This window comes from Acanthaster planci, linkage group LG06 (genome assembly GCF_054643075.1).
Source record: "Acanthaster planci isolate LZ-2023a linkage group LG06, COTS_SCS, whole genome shotgun sequence".
Taxonomy (NCBI): domain Eukaryota; kingdom Metazoa; phylum Echinodermata; class Asteroidea; order Valvatida; family Acanthasteridae; genus Acanthaster; species Acanthaster planci.
Window position 1 is genome coordinate 14,065,480 of NC_141782.1, and position 20,901 is coordinate 14,086,380.

General features: G+C 43.0%; 1 protein-coding gene across 1 annotated transcript; it reads left to right on the plus strand.

The window, feature by feature from the left end:
• The first annotated feature begins 217 nt into the window (after positions 1-217).
• On the plus strand, positions 218-20,873 carry LOC110988402 (proton-coupled folate transporter-like). Its single transcript, XM_022251852.2, has 5 exons — positions 218-1,396; positions 3,874-4,011; positions 16,203-16,286; positions 19,559-19,718; positions 20,611-20,873. Exons 1-5 carry the CDS (start codon positions 430-432, stop codon positions 20,684-20,686), a joined length of 1,425 nt encoding a protein of 474 aa, XP_022107544.2. The 5' UTR covers positions 218-429; the 3' UTR covers positions 20,687-20,873.
• The last annotated feature ends 28 nt before the right edge of the window (positions 20,874-20,901 follow it).

Sequence of the window (20,901 nt, forward strand, 5' to 3'; positions counted from 1 at the left end):
AAACAGCAAGTTTTCATTCCATTCTGACTGTTGGAAATACACAAATAAGCCTATTGAATTACATGTTTTATTTAACTGTCTGTGAACACTGAAGGAGAATTGCTGACTGCAGCCTGCTCCGTGACCAATCAGTGGAGAAAACAGCATACATCTATTCATAGACCGATATCACGTACATAGCTCTTGTTACTGAAGAACGGAGCCAGTGAAGCGTTCAGGTGCACTTTCCTACAAGTAAAGCATTATATATTTGTTTGCAGCTGGTGACAGAAATGTTGATAAATTTTCCTAGCTGTTCACATGACACAAACAAAAATGATACAGCATAGCGACACTGGCTGATAATCGCTGCCGTTTCAACTGTTAAGGCCAACCAAGCAGAGCTGTTGCTGTTGGTAACACACTGAGCCGCTAGACACGCTATAGAATATGGCAATACAATCCGAAGACAAACCTCTTCTTGAACCAGAAGCCTTATATAACAGATCTCCCTGGATTTCCTTCGCCATCTTCATCATTCTGCAGTTTCTGATCTTCATACCTGAAGGCGTTATGCAAACAGTTTCACCACAGTTCACTCGCTCCGCTTTTGCCGGCGAAAGGAACTTCACCCTTCCAGTCGGCGTTAACTCATGCACGACCAGTAACGTCACCCAGGAGCTCAACGACATCCAGGCAGCGACCGCGCTGTTCGCTACATACCAGAGCGTACTCAAAGATTTCGTCCCAGTCCTCACGACCCTGCCGTTGACTGCTGCGTCTGACTTCACTGGCCGCCGTCCCATAATCCTTCTGAGATGCTTCGGTGGGCTAGCCATGACGACCGGCTTCTTAATCGTGTCATTCTGGGATCTCTCCGTATATTACTCTCTTTTTGGCTGTGCAGTTTTTGGTTTTTCTGGAGGATATGTACTTTTAAATTCGATTTGCATGCTCTATGTTACAGACATTTTTGCAGCAGAGACGAGAGGCACTGCCTTAGCCATCGTCTACGGCATAGAAATCTCTGTCATGTATATAGGCACTTTGGTGGTTAATATCTTACTTCAGGCTTTATCTTCGTACACTGTACCTTTCTTGATAGCGACTGTATCAGCGTTGTTGGCTTGTCTCTGGGTACTTCCTTCATGTCTTGTTCAAGAGTCCATTAAGAAGCGTCCTTTGGATCTAGGAGTGATTACGAATATCACCCAGGGAATCCGGTGTCTTTTCACAAAAGCAACCAACAGCCGACGACGGAGACTTCTCGCTCTTTTGGTATGTGACATGCTGGTGAATTTTCAAGTAGAGGGCTTTGAGAGTACAATGGATCTCTACGGTTTAGGGGAGCCATTCTGCTGGTCTCCAACACTCGTCGGTGTGTTTTGGCTTATGCATGGGATCCCACAAGCATTTGGTGAGAAACAGCCTATCGCTATGAAGTACACTTTTTCTAAATCCATGTTGCATATTTCCAATGAATTTGTCCAGTGATGATTAAAACTAAACCCTCTTTGTCCTCCCGCTCCCTATTATAAAAGCTCAGCATTTTGATTTTATTTGTGGAATAATTTTCTCAATGGATACCTGGAGTTCATGAACAGACAATCGCATAAAATGTAATATTTTGAAATGACATGCTATTTAGACCAAGGGAGAAAATTTAAAACCAAAAAGTTTGATTTTACAGAGCCAAGGAATTCCGCAAGGAAATCGACAATGACATCTTAAAATAATGGCCAATCCTACCTGATTCAAAAGCGAATTATATTAGCGCTCTAGACGAGTTTTCATTCTGACACAACAGACAATTCTACGCACACGTGTACTCTGTGTTGTATGTCTACGATATCCCAGATTTTGTGCATGAATATTTGCAGTGGCGTATCAAGTCTAGAGACTAGACATGATGACATTTTTTTACAGCAACTGAAAGTGCCAAACTGTTAACGCGGGTTTCTTTTATGCGTGAAAAAATATAGAACTTTGCCATTCAGGACTGAAAACCTGCACACATCAGTCTTGTAATTAACAGTTCACGAATCTGACAGTTTTTAATATGGATTTCCCTGGCCAATTTCTGAAAATGTGTAAATGAAATAGAACTAGCAGCATTCGTTTTCGAGCGAAAAAGTCCAGCATTCAAGTCCCCGTTTCTATTTAATCAAAACGGTCTATTTCAATCAAGGTGCATTCAGGCGTATAAAGTCAGGGTTCAATTTCCCGATTATGCAGTGTTTTAGTAAATTGATTTCCTTTTTGGTGCGAATCGAATGTACCACTTCGCAACACATGCAGCCGATTTTGCGCCAAGCGTTATTTTAATTAAGGTATGCCTGCAACCCAACTATATTACTAAAACACTGATGGCGCTGATTACTTCAAAGACAAAAGGTTTGACCCACTCTACCAGTGCAGAAAGTTGGGGGAATTACTGCTATAGCGACTGGCCCCCTTTACTGTGTTTTTATGTCAAATTAATGGTGCAGTGTGATTTCAGAGCAAGATGTGGAATTTTCTTTTGTTCTTGTTAGGCACGTTTTAATCGTATAGCCTTTACATAAATGTCACAATTGTCGTAATCTGTAATTTCATCTCATCTATTATTCCTAGTGACGTATGGGGAAATGGGGCTGGTTGCCTCTTGGGATATGTTGCAATTTGGGATAGAAAGCGCCAGCATTTAAGATACGGTACATTATATCTTCTTTGGGGGATTCTTTTCTAAAAATTGGATAATCGTTTCGGAGAAAAATCAATAATTTCGCTAATGATGAGACCCAAGACCTCAATATGCCAGTGTTTGGCCCTTCACGTTTTCCTCTCGTATGTACTGTTTGCGCCATTACTTTAGTTTCTGGTATGGTTTCTCTTAATTTTGCCTTAAATCGTCTCCATTTGAATGTGCCTAGTCTTGTCTCCTCTGGGCTCTCCCTGCCTGCTATTGCCCCGCTAGTATATGTGATTCTTTCTTTATGATGATTTATATTTCCTCTTTTATTCATTTTAAATGCTGTTATATCCGCAGGATTCGGAGGGTCAACATTTTCTTTTCCACAGAATGGGGTAGTTTGAATGAGACTCTCCCAGCCACAAACTAGGGCGGACCTAGAAACAAATTTTCGAGGGGCAGGGACAATATGCTTTTTAGGGTGCACAAATTCAGAAAGTTTTTCTTGTGCCTTTTTTGCCTTTCTAAGGGGTGAAGCTAGCGTTTTGAAAAAAGGGAAGTCAAACGATAACAAATTCTCCTTTCATTATTAAACACACATAATTTGCTCTTTTTTGGCTTTGTTCGTTCCCACCCATCTCCCTTGGTCACACTTTTCCTCAAATGAGTTCAAACAAACGGATGTATATTCATGTCACTTTGGGGTCTTTACTACAGGAATTAAATAAAAATAGAACCCTTCCTTATATTGTTATAAATGTCGGTAGTTTATAAGCAATCCGTTATGCTCACAAGCGAGAAATGGGAACATGCCTACCCTACGTACTAATTGACGAAATGCCTAATTTGCATGTGTTATTTTTTTGTGAATCTAGAAACGAAATAGAATGCCAGGTAAATGACAAAGTACCGCAGTGACAGTAGATTTAAAGGGTAGCTGCAAACAATTCTTAATACAAACCCCGAAAAATGCACCTTAGTGTTTCAGTTAACCTTAACTTTAACTTTTGTTTAAGTATTTCAAAGAGTATTTTACCACCTTTTGGATTTTATGTGAACGACTGTGAGCAAAGCTGTGATGACATCTCACGAACAAGCCATAAATGGAAGAATTCGTAGTTGAACAAAAGTTGTGCCCAAGAAACATTTATTGCAGTTAAATTTTAACAAGAATTTTCAGAGATGAATTTGAGTGCTGTATTGATGAATTTGAATTTTTGCAGGGACACCTTTGACTGTATGGCTAATCGGGCTTGTTGGGCTTTCTAGTTATTGGGTGATATATATCAGCCTTGTGTCAGGAATTGGACTATTTCTGCTGACAGCAGTGGCCAAAAGTAATGCCGTCTTGATTTACGGTGGTAAGTAATTTAATAACTTAAGATTAAATGTTCAGAGCGACAAATATGTAAACCATAATAGTAATATCCTACATCTGTATTTATAATATCAGCTAGATTACTTTGCAACGACTCTTGGTTTAGCAATGTATATGGCAGTTTCATTTTCTTCACGATTAAATACGTGGCATCAGATAGTATAGTATTATATGTTCTTCCTCTCACAAAGTGTATTTTTAAGTTGTATTTCTCAACTACTCCATACGTGACTTAGCACCTACCCGTGTGATGTTCAAAGCATCGTTACATCAGTAGCACATTATCTGCCATGCATGACTGCCAAATAATGTTGAAGACTCGTGCATAAACATATCTGACACTAGGTCAAATCGAGGATTGCACCAGTGAATTACCGAATCATAGTAAACATCCAAACCTTGCGAAAATGTCGATTTTGTTAATTAAAGTGTAATGATTAGATTTCTTGGGCTATATCTTGCAATGATATATGACATTCTTTGTGGATTCTCTACATTATGAAATGTATTTCACAACTTTGACAAAATCCCGATTGTGACTCCTTTTTATTAAGTTATTGCACTTAGTATTTTTTCATAGAAATCTGCTGTACAGCATGAGAAAGCAGTCATTTTGTTCCCAACAGCTTTTTTTGCTGGGGGTTGTCATGTAGCCTTTTGACGCTTCCAAAATTTGTGGGTTTATAAAATCACTTATGCAAATTACTGCCTTTGGATTATTTTGTGCAATTAAATTAAGCATTTAGGGCTACAAATACCAAAATTAAATAAGGTGCCCATGTTTAATCTTGAACTCCACAATGCAGTTACTGCTAAATGTCACGTGACCGTACAGTTTGACTTTAATTGATTGGGTAATTTCTGTCATATTGTCATGAAAAATCTTTTCAAAGGTCAAAACCTAACACTAACTCAAAGGATGACATCATGATACCTTTTTAACAATTCTGAGGACTTTTAGTATCTACGCAGTACTGATGAGGATGCTCAAATGTTATCTTTCTGGTTATTAAAATTACAAGTCTGATGACGCCTTCATAAATTTCCCTTCAAAATATGTATCCTCATGATTTCTCAAACTCTTACAGGATGAATTTCGAAAATGCCATGTTTTATTCAAAAGATTAAACAGGACGAGCATAATAAGAAATCAAACACATGGAAAAATTCATGTGATGACGTGATCCTGACGTGACACGTGTACGCATACTTGGAACCAGGACCGAATGTCCTTGCCAAGTGTTAAAGTTAATAAGTTGTACCGTCTGAAGACAAGCTGGTAAGAGTTATCGCAGAGAAAGAAAAAGCGAACGACTTTGCCGAGCTGAAAGGCGGAGCCCGACACCAAACAACGACAATAAGGTGAAAAACTCGTTCAAAAGGAATTGGTGACTGAGGTTGAGCCCAACAACCTATGTAAAAACATTTTATTCTTGGAACGTATGCGCTGACAAAAGTATAATATCAAATTAATACCATTTTAAGTCTCCTCGTGACTATAGACAGTATTTTTCGTCATACCTCGGATTAGTTATTGGTCGAGAATTGAAGGTGCCAACGTGCATGTACCAAGTTGCGGGAACAAGAGAGATGTTTGCCGTGGTACATGAGTAATGGACCTCAAGAGGTACATTACCTGGTTCTTTCTCTGGCTTGAAAGTTTTGTTTCCACCGCATTGTATTGTCGGGTGCTTGGGTACGAGGTTCTGCAGCAGCGTTCAGGGCTTTGTTAGTTTATGTATATGATTATGTTCTGGGGGGCAGTGAAGCACTGTTTCTGCAATGACCACCATTTATGTTTGCATCGTTCGTACCTTTTACTACGCCAATTTCTCAATAACATTATCGTAATAATGTCAGCAGATCACAGACGAATCATATTTTAAAAAACAGTTTTAAAAATGACATCAGAAGTTTGATTTTTGTGCAAGACAGCATCAGCACGACGAAAAATACGGAACATTCTGTAGCTCTGAATTCTATCTACATTTACAAAGCACGACAGGGCGACCTTGCAATTTCAGTTGTTGCCCACGAAAAAATAGCTTTCTTGAAATTTACATCTGAAATGTCGAGACAAAGATGTACTCCCTAGTTATTATTCAATTAAATTAGCTAAATTTGATCAACTAAACGCTTTGTTGGTGAATACATTTTCAAATGACATGACCTGTCATGAAATTGTATTTCACTTTATTCCCTGCGTTAAAAAAATCTATTAGTATTGTAGCGGTAAAGCCTCTGAGGACTTCCCAGATCAGTCTCGACCAATAGCGTTGAGCGGCCTGACCTCTACGGCCCGAGACGCAGATCCGTTTTGGCGGAAGTCTACCGCCAGGCCCGTAAGTCGCCACAGACAGATCACTCTCACACACCCTCAAACCACACGGGGCTGACAGACGGGGGACCAACGGGGAAAGAATGGGGGAACTGGATGCGAGTTTGTGCCTATTATTTGGCGACTTAACTCTTCCTCGATTGTCTTAGCGTACACAATGACGTCATTCAGGTAGACAAGTAGTGTCTCCCAATGCAGGCCGGCCAAAACCCTCTCCATAAGTCGATCAAGGAGGGCGAGGAGGCGTTGCAGAGCCCGAATGGCATCACCCGCAAGCGGTACAAACCTCCACGAATTACAAAAGCAGATCCAAGGTGGAGAACCACCTGGATCCTGCTAAGGCGTTAAGTGACTCATCGATCCGAGGGATCGTGTAGGCGTCTTTAACGATGACTGCATTTAGGTGCCGGTAGTCCACACAAAACCACTTGCTCCCGTCCTTTTTTTTCTTACTAAGACTACGTTGGACGGCTTGCTCCCGTCCTTTTTTTTCTTACTAAGACTACGTTGGACGCCCATGGGCTGTCCGAAAGCTCAACAGTGCCATTGCATACCATCTCTTTCACCTGTCGTTGGATTTCTGCCTGTTCCTCCGGAGGATGTCTCTGTGGCCTCTCCTTTATAGGCCGGGCACTACCTGTGTTGATTCGATGACGGACCAAGTCCGTGCGCCCTATGTCGCCTTCCCCTTTAGAGAAAACGTCTTCATAACGGCACAACAGTTGAGCAATTCGTCTGTGATATCTCGGACCTACACCTTCCTTACCTCTCTTGAACAAGTCCTCAAGGTAAGTGGGAACATCTGAAGAGCCGCTGGATGAAGTTGCTCCTAGTTGTACTTCCTGCACGCCGCCTTCACCTACAGGCGTATAAGTGCCCGCCGCGGTTACCTTCCTGGCAACACATTCCCTCTTGCCGGGGTTGAATACTCTGATGGGAGTGCACTCTCAGCTGCTTTGACCAGCACCCTGGCTACAACCATGCCCTTATCCGCTATTTCGCTTCTCTCCATAGGCTCAATGACCCCTACTTCGCCTTCCAACCTGTCACCTGACACATAACCTGGCACTATCGCCTCGTGCCCAGTTGACACTTTGGTAGTCTCACCTACCATCACTCTGGCGCAGAGCCCACTCCCACGGTCATTTGTACACTTTATCGTCTCCCCGCTCAACCGTAGCTCCAGAGTTCTGAATTCCAAAGTCTCTTGAGTTGGTATCAGAAAGTCCATTCTTAATACCCCTGGTATCGCACCCGTGTTGCCGAAGACTACGTTGATTGACTTGGTCGTTCTGCCAATATTGATCTCAACACAGGCGCTGCCAAGTGTGTCCATCCCACTCCCATCAGCGTTTCCTACTGCTGCGCCTGTTGTTACTAGTCGTGGTCGGCGGTCTCTTGAAATGCTAAAATACAGTGTTGACAACAACACAGTGTGTGTTGCCCCCGTGTCAACCAGTAGTCTTGCTTTAACTCCTCTCACAATGGCCTGCACGTACAATCCATTGCACGCTGTGCTACTGGCTTAAGGTGAAGCTCCACCCCCGCCTTCACCTACTTCTTCTCTGGCGCGGTTTTCTACAATGCCTTCCGGCCCTCTTCTTTGTCCAGCTTTCCCACGGGCCTCTTGGTCAGCTGCTCCTCGTTTTCCGACTTCAGTCGCTTTTCCTCGCTTTGCTTACAACTCTTGGCAAAGTGCCCCTTACGTTTGCACCTAAAACAAACATCTTCTGGGTTTGCCTTGCGTCTTTGATAGGCGCTGCGCGAGGAGCCCGCTGGACGTTCGAAGGTGTCAATTCGCTTTGTCATCTTCTCCAGCCACTCCTTCACCTTGCGCTGATTTTCTTCCACATCATCTTCCACATCTTCCGCATCAGAGAAGTGCCTCTGGCCAGGTGGTCGGGCCCCTCCTCTGAAAGTTCCGGGTAGGCGAGTGAGGCCAGCTCCCTTATCGCCTGCCCCAGCTCCTGCAGCGTTTCCTTGGGCTTCTGTCGCCTGTGCCGCAGAACCGCTAGGTGATTCTCCGCAAGCTCGCCTGGGCCAAACCTCTTTTCCAAGAGTCCCACCAACTCGGAGTACGTCAATTGACTCCCACTCGCAGCAAGGTTTTCCAGTACCGTGACTGCTTGGCCTTGTAGGCTCCCCGCCAGGAACACTTTTGCCTGACGATCACTCCAACTGTTTGCTACTTTACAAGCCTCAAAATGCTGCCTGTAATTGCGCCACCGGGTCTTCCCGCCAAATCTATCCGGGATGATGTTCGGACGCCTGGTGGGAACATCCTCGCTACTCTTCATCCCAGCCTTTCTCTTCTCGACCTCGTTACTTCGAAGGTCCAGGGATTTTTTGCCTTCCCTCAGGCTTGCGTCTTTTTCAGACTGCAACGAAACCATCTCCAGGGTTTCCGGCTGTCGGCTCAGTAGACTGTCCTCCTCGCCGCAGCTCGTCGCCTCGTCCACCATCCTTGACGGAGCGCCTATCGTGGACGCTGGTGTGGGCATTGGTGCCACAGGATTGTAGAATCTCGTCCTGGGGTTGGCCGTATGGATGGTGCTGGGGTTCATGTGTCCGTGAAGAGTTCACGGCTACCAAACTCTGTTGTCATTGACGTATTTGTTGTCTTCTCTGCTCTTTGTTGTGCTGCCACTAAAACTGGTATGCGCCTGTTGAAGCTGTAGTTTCAACAGGCTATTCTGTGCCACCAGCAGCTCCTTGACGTTTTCCAAGTCATGATTCTTGGCAAGGGATTTTTGCCTCGCCCTTCAACATGTCCATCCGCAGAAACACCAACTTGTCTTCCACAGCCTGTTGTTCGGCAGTCGCCATGATGATTGTATTTAGGTGATGATTCCCTGGTAGGAGATGTCACAGGCGTAGGTGATCTGGAGCAGCGAAGAAACGGCGCCTATCCAACTTCTGACACCAAATTTGTAGCGGTAAAGCCTCTGAGGACTTCCCGGGTCGGTCTCGACCAATAGCGGTGAGAGGCCTGACCTCTATCCTGACCTCAGATATGTCAAATGCGACTTCTATTGTTCCCGCTCGTGAACTCTTGCTGAGGGTGTAATGAGTAAAGTATTGTGGAGTGCCTGCTCCCTCCAGCATTTTTAACGAGTCCATAGAGCAGAAACATATGTTGCTCCCACGGTCTAGTAGAACGAACATCCTGACAGGATTTTTGCTGCTGTTGGCTCTTACAAGGACTTCATAATTTAACCACCTGTAATGCGATTTTAGATCGCTCGTTCACGTCTGCACCAAATGCAAAACTGGTGGCACAGATCTTCTCTGCGTCAGCAGTGTTCTTACGCGTGTTCTCACGCTCTCCACTCCAAATCGATTCTATTAAAGCACCATGAGGTAATCTTGAATACGTGGTTGTACATCCAGGCACGTCACAAGAAGCTTGATCACACAATCTGGCAAAAGGGCACTTCGTGGTGAAACATTTGAAGCATAATCTCTTGTCTCTCGGCACTCCCAGTCGTGCAGCAGGTGCCATCATACGGAAATTTGTACAGATGATAAGGGTGTGAGACTGTTCCCTTCTGGACAATTCCACTGCCGAGTTGCAGTCATAGCTTACTTGCTCCGACCTTCTTTTGATCAACTCGACTTGCCCCTGGCCTTTCTACTGGGGACTGGAAGCGCTCACGTTGGACATTGCTCCGTTCTTTGAAGTAAACCTTTCTCTGCCTTTGCACTCCTCCAAACCATCAAAGTTGCTCGCTTCCCGAACTTTGCTGGTAAACTTGATACCAGTTTGTGATACCTGGCTAACGACTGGTCTCATAAATTAATGTGCTGCACTGGTATCAAAGCCACTTGGACAGGAGGTAATGTGGGAGTCCCTTTACGAATTAAATCTAGACCCATCAGGGAGTGGATCTCGTCCAGTCTCGTACATAGCCTTTAGTGCTTGTGTACCTGCAGGTCCTCAAATCATGAGTCAACTTCTAAATAAAGTCTCCTGACATGATCCGTTGACCCTCACAAGATTAGTCTTGTAATCCAGGTTTCCAGAAATATATCGGTCCTACATTTAATCAACTCTGCAACACTTCGGAAGCGGATCTCTAGCCTAGGCATAGCGGTCATAAGTTTGCCCACTGTATTGCATCATACGATAATATATTTAATTAGTATCAAAGTTAGAGCGTGGCTATTTCGCTGCACAGGCCGCACTTATACGTAGCGTGGGTAGTCGGATCAGGTATTGGCTGCTGATGAGGTTGTGCCTTCAAGCACGTCCAGGGTTAGTTCCTCTGCTGTGACCTTTTCCAGTTCTACTTGTAGCTCCAGCCCATCCTCTTCTCCTACAACCTTAAACTCCTCCTGTTAAATGAGTGTCTTCTCTCGCAACTTTTGCTTCTCACAATCAACTGGCCTTCACAGTGGCGGTTTTGACACTGGCACTGCTGAGAGTGTTGGTATTTAAAGACTCGATCTTAGAACACTAATCGCCTTCTAAGTCTTTGATTTGTTGCTATACACTTGCACAAAAAGCTCAATCAATTTTCAATCGAAACAAAACAAGTATGCCCACTGGCATAAGCATATAGGTAAGGTATGATGGCAAATAAAAGGCAATGTATAGTGAGTAATTGTAACACAGCAAAGAAATGAGGACGAATCCAAATAGAAAATGCAAATAATGCAAATAACAAAACTAGCAAAAAACTGTAACCAAATAATTTCTAGTATTTGCCTTGTAACTAAAAGTACTTAACTCAGTTCCATGGTAATGTATAGCCAACTAGAGTTCACTCAGTTCATTGTTCGCAGTTGTGCTGTTCGGCGGCCCTTATGTTCATCTGGGAAGAATATCTTGAGCTTGAGATCCATTTCACTTGCGCTGAAGAGCAGTCGCCATTTACTGAATGACCAAAAGGAGATTCTGTCTTGGCTATTGCTGCAGCTGATCGTAACTGTCTGTGACAGCTCATCAAAACTGCCCCTTACTAAGGCCGGAGCACAGGCCTCTCTAGTGGCCCGGGTAACACGCAGGCTAGGAAGGGGCACTTCAACTACTGGCCATAAGTTGACAGCAACTTCGGGTCAAGTTAGGGGTCTACAACTGGCGTTGAGATATCAATAATTTGGTAATTAGAACTTCAAACCAATTTCAGATAGCAAGTGTGGGATACTTGACGGTGTCCAAATCATATTTTGTTCAAAGTCAGTAACACTAGTATTTAACTGCGAGGACTGCCTCTAAGGTAAATGAATGTTTGTCACAAACTTCATGTGACTGCTGTAATGACTTTGTTAAATCTGTAACGTTGAATATAAATAATACTATACGAACATTACGATAAATGCGCATTACAATAATATGTTCATTTATAAATATGCATGTTCAAAATGTAAAGTCAACTAATTAACGACGTTTTAATTAACTCTTCAATTAATTATCGGGGTTTGTACCATCACTTCTAACAGTTCATCAAAAGACATTACGATTATCTCCAAAACATGACTTGTGGTACAAACAATGACAAACTGAAGCAAACAGAGCAAGGTTTAAATGCTGCGCTCACTCGTGAAGGGCGACTTGGCGACTTTGGTTATGCCCGTGTGACGTCATTTTGCTACGTCAAAACGGGAATGGAATGCTTATGTTAATTCATCAACAGTTCACTATGACAGAAAATAAGCAGACAATTATTTTTTGCCATTTGGCAAACTACATTTTCCAAGATAAAACCTCGAGGCTACAGGGAGTCAATCCGGTATTTTAAAAAGACTGGGTGGTTCGAGAACAAATCACGCATGTAAGTAGATTTAAGGCCATGCTGAAAGGGCAGACTTTGCAGGGGTAAATTGCTGCTTCCAAATGACTTATCCCAGTTGACGCATCCTATGCACGGGCCTTTAAAATGCCAAATTGCATGGTTCATTAGGAGTCACACGGTGTGGTTTTGCTCTTTCGTTAATAACAGAAAACAAATAGAAAATTTAACCTCAGAAATCTCAAATCCACCGGCTGAGCCTTTCAGTTTGACAGGAATATCATGGCTAGGGATGGGCCGCGTTAACTATGCAGATCTGCGCTCGACTTTCACTGACATTTCGTAGGTTACGCACACACAAAAATGATTACTGATTGGCCTTGTCAAGTTGGGACCTCTCTATAATATTTATGGCGCGTCCTTTTCGCCTTTTATCCACTTTATACATGAATTGTTTCAATATCAACGCTTTAGTTAGTTTTCTGCTGTTCAGGTTCATATTTTGTGCATATTACTATAAAACATACATCAACAATCCGGTTTTCCGGCTTCAAGAGGCTTCTTGAACTCAAACAGTGTTTGCCTGTGGACCAAACTACATTAAATACACCCATAGGCCTACCTGTTTTACATACAAAGTGTGGACATTCATTTTTTCTTCTGTGGTTAAGGAAACTTGATGAAAATGTTCCTTTTTCTCCGACTAGGACAGCTCCTTCCAAATGGATTTTTGATAAGGATTTCCTGGACTTTTCATTTTGCCATTAATAGCCTCGACCCCTGAATGCCTCTGAAACTGTTTTCCAGAGAAGGAAAAACATTGTGTGGACGTGTGCGAGTCCACACTACGCCACTGCACCAAACTGTGGTCTATTGCAAGCGTGCGATGCTGAATGTGCTGTGCGCTATTTACGAGTACACTGTAAATGTCAACGTTCTAGCGATGACGTCATCCAATCAGCCTGTGAGAGTGAACCGCCAAAAGGGGATTTTTTTGTGGGCAGGGAAACGCAGGATCTTTTCATTCATTTTTTGGGTCACAGTCAATGAGGTAACATTAAATTTACAATTTTTTGAAATGGTAACGTATTTATTGTTATTTTGAAACACTTCACTTGAACTAAATGCTTTTCAATTTCTGATAACCCTTTAACTGCTGGATCGCGGTTGCTGTCTCCCGCAGCGTTTATTGAATGTCTGCAGATTTTTCAAAAATTTTAGCAAGAAATTTACGCATAAAGACGTGTGAGAAATGGTGCAAAAGAAAAGGGCAGGCTGTGTGAATTTTGTCTCTAGTGCTGCACGTAGCTGTCTAAAAATTAATCTATTTGGATCGCCTCAACTCGCTCTTCAATGAGTATATTTAAATCGAACCCAAATCGAACCCGTGGCTCCCCAAAGCTAGCCCCAATTTATATATCAAAGAATACGAAAACTGTTAACAGTCAAAATATACAGTAAAGTGCAGAATATACTTAAATCAAACATGACACTTAAAGTGGTGTCAACACTTCAAAAGGCTAGCCAGAAGGCCTACGCAGGTGACACTAGTTGGTCACTAGGTACCAAGAATTATGAAATATCAAACGCTTCTTGGATTACGGTTTCCTGCTGCTGGCTTTTATGAGGACGACAAGCTTCCAAATAGGGTGTTCAAGACGTCTAGGCTTATAACTCTTCTTGCCTTTGCCATCCGAGGTAGAGTCAATTATGGCGATCTTTGCTCTTTGAACGATGGTGTCTGTGTTCGGAAAGACTCCTAACACTCGGCCAAGCTGCCACTGGTTGTGTGGCCGGTTATCATCTGCGATTATGATGGCGTCTCAAACTTTCACTTCCAGTTTCTCCTTGGCCCACCTCTGTCGCACTTTAAAAGTATGTACATACTCTTTACATCGAGTCTCAATGCCATTCACCATACGCTGCACCCGTCTCCAACGTTTCTTATGCACACATATAGACAGGCTGAAATGTCCCAGGTGGTGGTGGGAGGATGACGTTGGACTTCAAGATAAGTAGATAGTTAGGGTGAGTGATTCTGACGATTAAGGACAACTCCGGTTGTCCAATGACAGGGATCCACTGTTGATGATTCCTGCGTCGTCAAGTTGCGTCCCTTGTTGTTAAACAAGGGCCTTGAGCGTTCCTCTTATGGCCCTTATTTGTCTCTCCCAAACACCTGCATGGCTTGCTGATGGGGCGTTCATCTTTACTTTAGGGTTGTCACATCCCTTTTCTTCAAGAAAGTGTTGCACCTTTGGTCAATCTCTTCCAAAGCTCTCTTCAATTCTGACTCTGTGCTGACAAAGCTGGTACCTTGGTCTGAACTCATTTGTCTCAATGGCTCGCGCACTGCTGTGAAGCGACGTGGGGAGTTGATGAAAGAGTCAGTGGTGACGGAGTTGGCCACTTCGATATGGATAGCCCTTGATATCATACAAGTAAAGACCCCGTATCGTTTCACTTTCTTTCTACGTGTCTTTAACGTCCATGGACCAAAGTAACCCACATTGCAATAGGTGAAGCGTGCAGCTGGTCCAAGTCTAACTTAATGAGTTTGGCCATTTTCTGTTCTCTGGGATTGTTGTACAATCTGCGACACTCATGACGCGTCGACAAATGGGATAGGTCAAAATGTACCTGTCCTTTCTCAAAAGATTCTAAAAAGCAATTACAAGTACAATTACAATTACAACCCAGTAAACCATATTTGGAGTGGCCGTATCCACGGCCACTCCAAATATCTGGAAAGAATAAATCTCTGTCTTCTGGCTCCATCATCTCACTTGTGCTGGAAGAAGCATCTTCCTGCTGCTGCACTCTGCAAATAGCATTAAGTTTGGTCTAGGTTACCTGGATGTCTCGCATGGAACATAGCTTTTTCAGCTGAGCCTCCTTCATTTTTAGCTCTGCCTTTTTTGCACTATCGGCATCGGCGAACTGAAGCAGGGCATTTAAAGCGGCTGCTTCTGCTGCAAGTGCAGTCTTGTGGAGATTATGGAGGATTCTACATAACATGTTCGACGTCATGTTTGGTTTGAACTGATATTTCGGATCTGTTATCAGACTAGCGAAGGTGCATTTTTGACCGATTTTATGAATGTGGGATGCCAGGTGCTTCTTTCTTCTGGAGCATGGAATAGTGGATGTCAGATGGGGGTTGCTGGAGTGCGGAGAGGATGATTCAGATTGGATGCTGGGGACTGAGGTGGAAACCAATGTCTTTAAAAACTGTGCCATGCCTTTCGATCTCTTTTCCCCGATCCTTGCGATCAAGTGTTCGTCACTGGAACTATGACCTTGGAAGAGCCCTAGCTGATAAGGGGCATGTTGCAGAAGTATGCTTTAGTATGGCAGTCTCCTCAGCAGCCATGGGTTCGTTTGGGCAGCTCCAGGTGGCAGGGGTTGTTGGCTTCTCAGGTCAGAGTGTTATTTATCTTCTTGATATAGTCGAATAATCCTTGTCGGCTTTATGAAAGGTTTTGAAGGCGGAATCTACGATGCTAGGTGCTTGTTTCTTCTGTGGCGCAACTAACAGGCCTCCTCCATACTTGCATCTTCTCTTCTGCCTCTGGTTTCAAAACAAGATCTTAAGCCAAGAGAATTTCATGAAAGAATTTGAAACGTTAAATTAACCAAAGATACCAAGCCCAGTCTCCACTCTGTAACACTACGAGGACAATACCTTTGTTATTAGGCCCAAAAGAAAAGACGTCCTCCAGAAGTTTCTGCAGTGCCTCGACCAGCAACATCGCACTATCAGACTCTCACTGTTTTGAGCCGTTAAAGCCAGGGTTAGAGAGGGAAGCAGAAAATTGCCTCTGTGAAAAGTGAATCTTAGTTCTAACATCTGCACATTGGCTGCTAGATTCGGGGGAAAACCTTGAGGATTTAGTCCATCGAAAGCATGCCTTTGGCCCTATAGAAGGGTGGTACACCTCATCTTAGGAACAGTGATTGAAATTCTAGCCAGCTGATGTCCCTCTGAAGGCTCCTCCTGCCATCATGGCTGTTATCCCTGATTGGGCTAAAATTACTAAGGTGCCAACATCTGGCATGCAATTATATTAACATTCTTTTCCTTTTTCTCCCTTTTATTCTCAGCCTCGTTAGTTGGTATATCCGCTGGTGCTTCAAGGCCAATGTTTGTTCTTCTCATGACAAAGACTGTTGACACGAAAAATCAAGGTATGTATACAATTCATATCACCACAATATAAGTGAGGCAATGTGTCTGAAAATAAAATGGTGGCGCACCAAGCAGGTTTTACTGTTGAACCCCGAAAAGCACATGGTAAATATTTTTTTTACGAATGCGCAATTCACAAGAGTGTGCCACGAAGCGTTTGCAACGCGTCGGCCAATCACAACGCGCGAAATCTGTCGACGATTTCAAAACGTGCATTTGGTCGACACATTTTGCGCATTGATTGGTCAACGCTTTGCAAACTCTTTGGTGGCGCGCTATTGTGAAACAGCCGTATTAACACCAGGTAAGAACGAAGTACTGAATCGTTCTTACGAATTACCATAATCATAATCGCATGAACGAAAAACTAAAGGCGCCTTTCCATATGTACATTTTTGGCTACGTTGCGTACACAATGCGTTCATATGTTTCACTTTCACAGACTTAAAAATCGACTCCATTATCGTAACACACGTGTGCGTTGTGTTCCGCCGTTAAAGTCGCCGGAAGCGATTTTGACGGATACGCAACGCTCGGCGTACGTGTTGACGCGCATATGGAAAGACGGCTTATTTCATACGAACGATTCGCTCAATCGGTACACTCACTTCGCGTGTGTGCTCCAATACGTCAAAAAACCCATTCATTCATGTACAAGACTAAAACGTTGTAGAGATTCAGCAATCCAGGAAGACAGAAAAGGCAAATGCGTGAAGCAGATTTGTGGAGCACTCATTCGAACAAGAACACGTGCTTAGAAAATATGCATGTACATGAATAGTACAGATCCTGGCCGTTGTTTATTGAGTTCCTTGTACGTGTGCAACAAAAAAGATTGACTGTGGAATATATCGCACTATTTTTAAGACCAAGCAGTCAGAATTGAGAATTCCAGTGTTATAATGAATATTGTGAAGGGCATCCCTGGGCCTACCCTAAGTTGATGGGATCAAATCCATCACCATTTGTGGCAGAGTCAATCTTCAGAACCTTGGGCTCTTCCGTAACGAGATACCTCTCAGAGCGACCTCAAGGCTAAAAATGCAGGTCCGTTGAAGGAAGCATCCCACCGATTGTGACTGAGTGTGAATTAGTCTCTGTTTAAAGTTACACAATAGCCCTACAAAGTATTTACCGACAAAAGACGTGTCGGTAAATACAATTTATTCAAGAGTTATCAACATATGCAATGTACAGTGATTGGGAGGGTTGTTGGTTACCTGGGTCCTTTACTTCAATTGGAGTGAGCGCTTAACTAACGGATCGCAGCAGCAACACGCAAATGCATCACCTTATGCACCACACGCACAACCAATACACTGCGCATCAGCTAAAGTCACACTGCGTCAATAATGCACCACTGTATAAGCAACGCAACACTGTGTTAATAATGCACAATGTCGTACGAGCTACACCATACTTTACATGCTTCGTTTTTTTGTTTTTGTTTATTGTGTGTATGTGAGTTTGTTTCTGCATTCATTCAGGGACCCTGAACAATAGACGACAATAAGGTCCCCGATTGACAGAGGGTCCCCGATTGACAACTGTGTACAAAACATAGGGGTGGTCTTCTAAAAAAGTACAAACAAAAGAGGCACAATAGGGGGTCCCCAGTTGCAGGCAAATACACACTTGTGTGTGTGTGTTTTTGAGGGGGGAGTGGTACCGCATATAGGCGCGCCTTGAGGCGCCGAAGTATAGGCCTATGCACGTTTTACGCCAAGAACGCTGAGTAAACGTAACTAATTTATTCCGGCATGTATGGATACAGTCCACTAATTCAAGCCCCATTAAAAACAGCACTGTTCAGGCCTAATAACATGCATAACTTCCCTGATGTAGCGTAGTGCAGTAACATTGTTATTTGTTGAATGGCGTCCTCACTTGTTTACCTTTGGATAAGGGAGAGCACCTTGCACGGCCACGTCGGGCGCAATGAAAAAAGAGAACTCAGAAGGAGTCGTACACATTCTGTATCATGAAATCTCATATCCCTGACTCCACAAGTGTCGGTAATTATATTATGAAGAGTTATTCTACATTTGGGTCTTGTGGGGGTTAGGGGACATAGGTAGCATTATTTCAGGGGGTGTAAAGAACGTAGGTTTGGATTGCATGCACGTGTGTTTACTTGCGTTATGTGCGTTGTATATGTACTTCATGCAAGGCACCATTGTGCATTGTGCTTAAGGCGATTTTTTTTCCTTTCATATAGTGAACCTCAGTTATACTCGCTCATTCACAATGATGGTATAAGGCGCGAGATCGCTAGATGTCATCATTTGAAGTTTGTTGAATAAACAAATGGTGGATGAACAACTGCAGAAGTCGGCATGGTGTATAATTTGCGCGTTCACACGTGGAGAAATTTATATGTGACAGTTACACCTGAGATTTCAGAAATACCGTGAAATTATTGTCTGGTCCCTAATCTTTCAATTTCTTTTCATTTTTTTGTGGATTAACCATTTATATTTTTAATTAATCCCACAAAGCAATATCACCCCAAAAAAAGTGATTTTTCGGAAGTATGATTGCAGCCATTTTTAAGTGGCAACCCTCAACTTTCTCGGGCACTTAGGACCATTTTTTAACCGTAGTTTTAGCCATTCTGCTCTCATATGAAAGCTCAAAGACCCAGGGGGTTCATCCTGGCAACAATTTACACAATCTCACCGTTTTGGGGGCCAAACAATCTCCTTTTTCAAAAGATACTGTGGGAGGCACTTTTAATGCTAATGAGCTGGCCAGAAATTCTCACTTGAATTAGTGGTCTGCACCCGTATGGTCTTTGCGTACACGCAGACCGCGTGTGAGAACCAGCTTATAACGACCTGTCTTTCTTTCGCCGATGGGGGGTGCACTTCAGCTGAGGGCGGATAGGATTTGGTGGTCTATGCGTTTATATGCCTGTGGACGCAATCTCTCAGTTAGGGGCGAGCACGTTCCTTCGCTGTCGCGCAAGGCATGGTGGGAACCAACAGATCGTACAAGATCGTACCCATGGGAACGAGGATGATACATGCGTGGATGTGAACAGCAAATACGGTACATTCACCCACAATGCTTCGACCGCGTAGGAGTGCACTCAAAACGGTCTCTTTTTCGCTTTAAGTGCAGCTTTGTTGGGACGTCGAGGTGCAATAGTACCATGCGATTTTAGCAGTGTTGGCAGTGCAAACTTCACTTCCCGTTTAAAATAAATCATAAGTGTCGATCTGCAGAGTCGAAAGCTTACACATATACTTGTTTAATTTGTTCTCTGCAGGGGCACTGTTTGCCATGTCCTCGCTGCTCTCAGCCGTCTCTGTAGCACTTTCCATTATCATCCAGAAGGTTGCGTACTCATTTGCAGTTACTGAAGGACATGTCGTTGTTCTCTTTCTTGTAATGGCCTTGATGTGCGGACTGATACTCGTCCCTGTCATGTGAGTCCCCTAGCTCTTTTCAATGCAAATATGCCAGTTTGGTACACCAGTAAAACCGGTTCTGGATGTCAAATACCTGTATCCAGCAAATATTACCCGAACTGCAGTTTGATGTGAAGGCTGTGATCTGAAAGTGACTTTTCCAGAGAAAGCGACTTTAAAAACGTCTATATAAAAAGTGGTTATTTGTATTTAACAAATAAAAGTACATTGTCATTGTACACTGTCACGGTGCTCCGCATTCAATGATAAAGCTCGATGTGTTGCCATGTATCCCAAGAAACTGATTTCTTGATTTCTACGCCAGTGTATATTTATACCAAAGGCCCATTTTTGGAGGGTTGTTCTGACCTGCCCTTGACCCCCCACGACCCCTTCGTCAAGGCATATACGTTTAGCTTGTTCTTTTGTCGTTTCCAAGATCTAAACTTAAAGTTTTACTTTACCAGCTCAGCTGTACCAAATAAGGAGTATCTTGCAACTATGTAATGAATCCTCGTGTTTACATGTAAGCAGTATTGATCAATATTGGTGAATACATCGTGAAACTAGTACAAAATAATTTTATTTCATTAGGGGATGTCTTTTATGGCATTCCAAACACCTTCCAATTCCCACCAACTATAACGTTCAAGCATTCTTCGCACATACACACATTTACTCTGTACTCATCTGCGTTTCTTTATACATCTAGCATTATAAACAACCCTGACTTAATATGTTATCCCCCTCCCCGCTTTCGAGATCAGATGACCGGTAAGGTTCAGCGGTTTTGATCATCCCTAACCGCGGTCGTGGATTTACGCCACTGGGAATGAGTCATAGGTTCACAGAGCAAATTCACAGTTGCAAACAAATCATTGGTTTTTCTTTCTTGTCCACCTATTCACAGATTCTTGCACGTGCTGGAGCTTAAAAGCGACATTGACGACCCAGATCCAATAAGTATGAATAGTACAGACAATTAAGTTCCTTGTCGGTAAAAAAGTAAAGTTTGAGGCTTTTTGCAGGCCTTTGAGCTATATCATGCTCTCAATGAAGAAATTACCTGTATATTATTTTACTTGTACTTATTAAAGTAAAAATTAAATTCAATACATTCTATGTTGTCGTTTACATGATGTAAAACATGGAAATAAAATGTATCATAATGGATAGGCTTTTGTATTGTTATACATGTTAT

What these genes read in the sequence shown, in the direction of transcription:
- LOC110988402 (XM_022251852.2), top strand. Translation starts at nt 430, where the DNA reads ATGGCAATACAATCCGAAGACAAACCTCTTCTTGAACCAGAAGCCTTA. An exon ending in TGGGATCCCACAAGCATTTG is followed by an intron (nt 1,397 to 3,873) that starts GTGAGAAACAGC and finishes GAATTTTTGCAG; the next exon opens with GGACACCTTTGACTGTATGG. An exon ending in TGCCGTCTTGATTTACGGTG is followed by an intron (nt 4,012 to 16,202) that starts GTAAGTAATTTA and finishes TTTTATTCTCAG; the next exon opens with CCTCGTTAGTTGGTATATCC.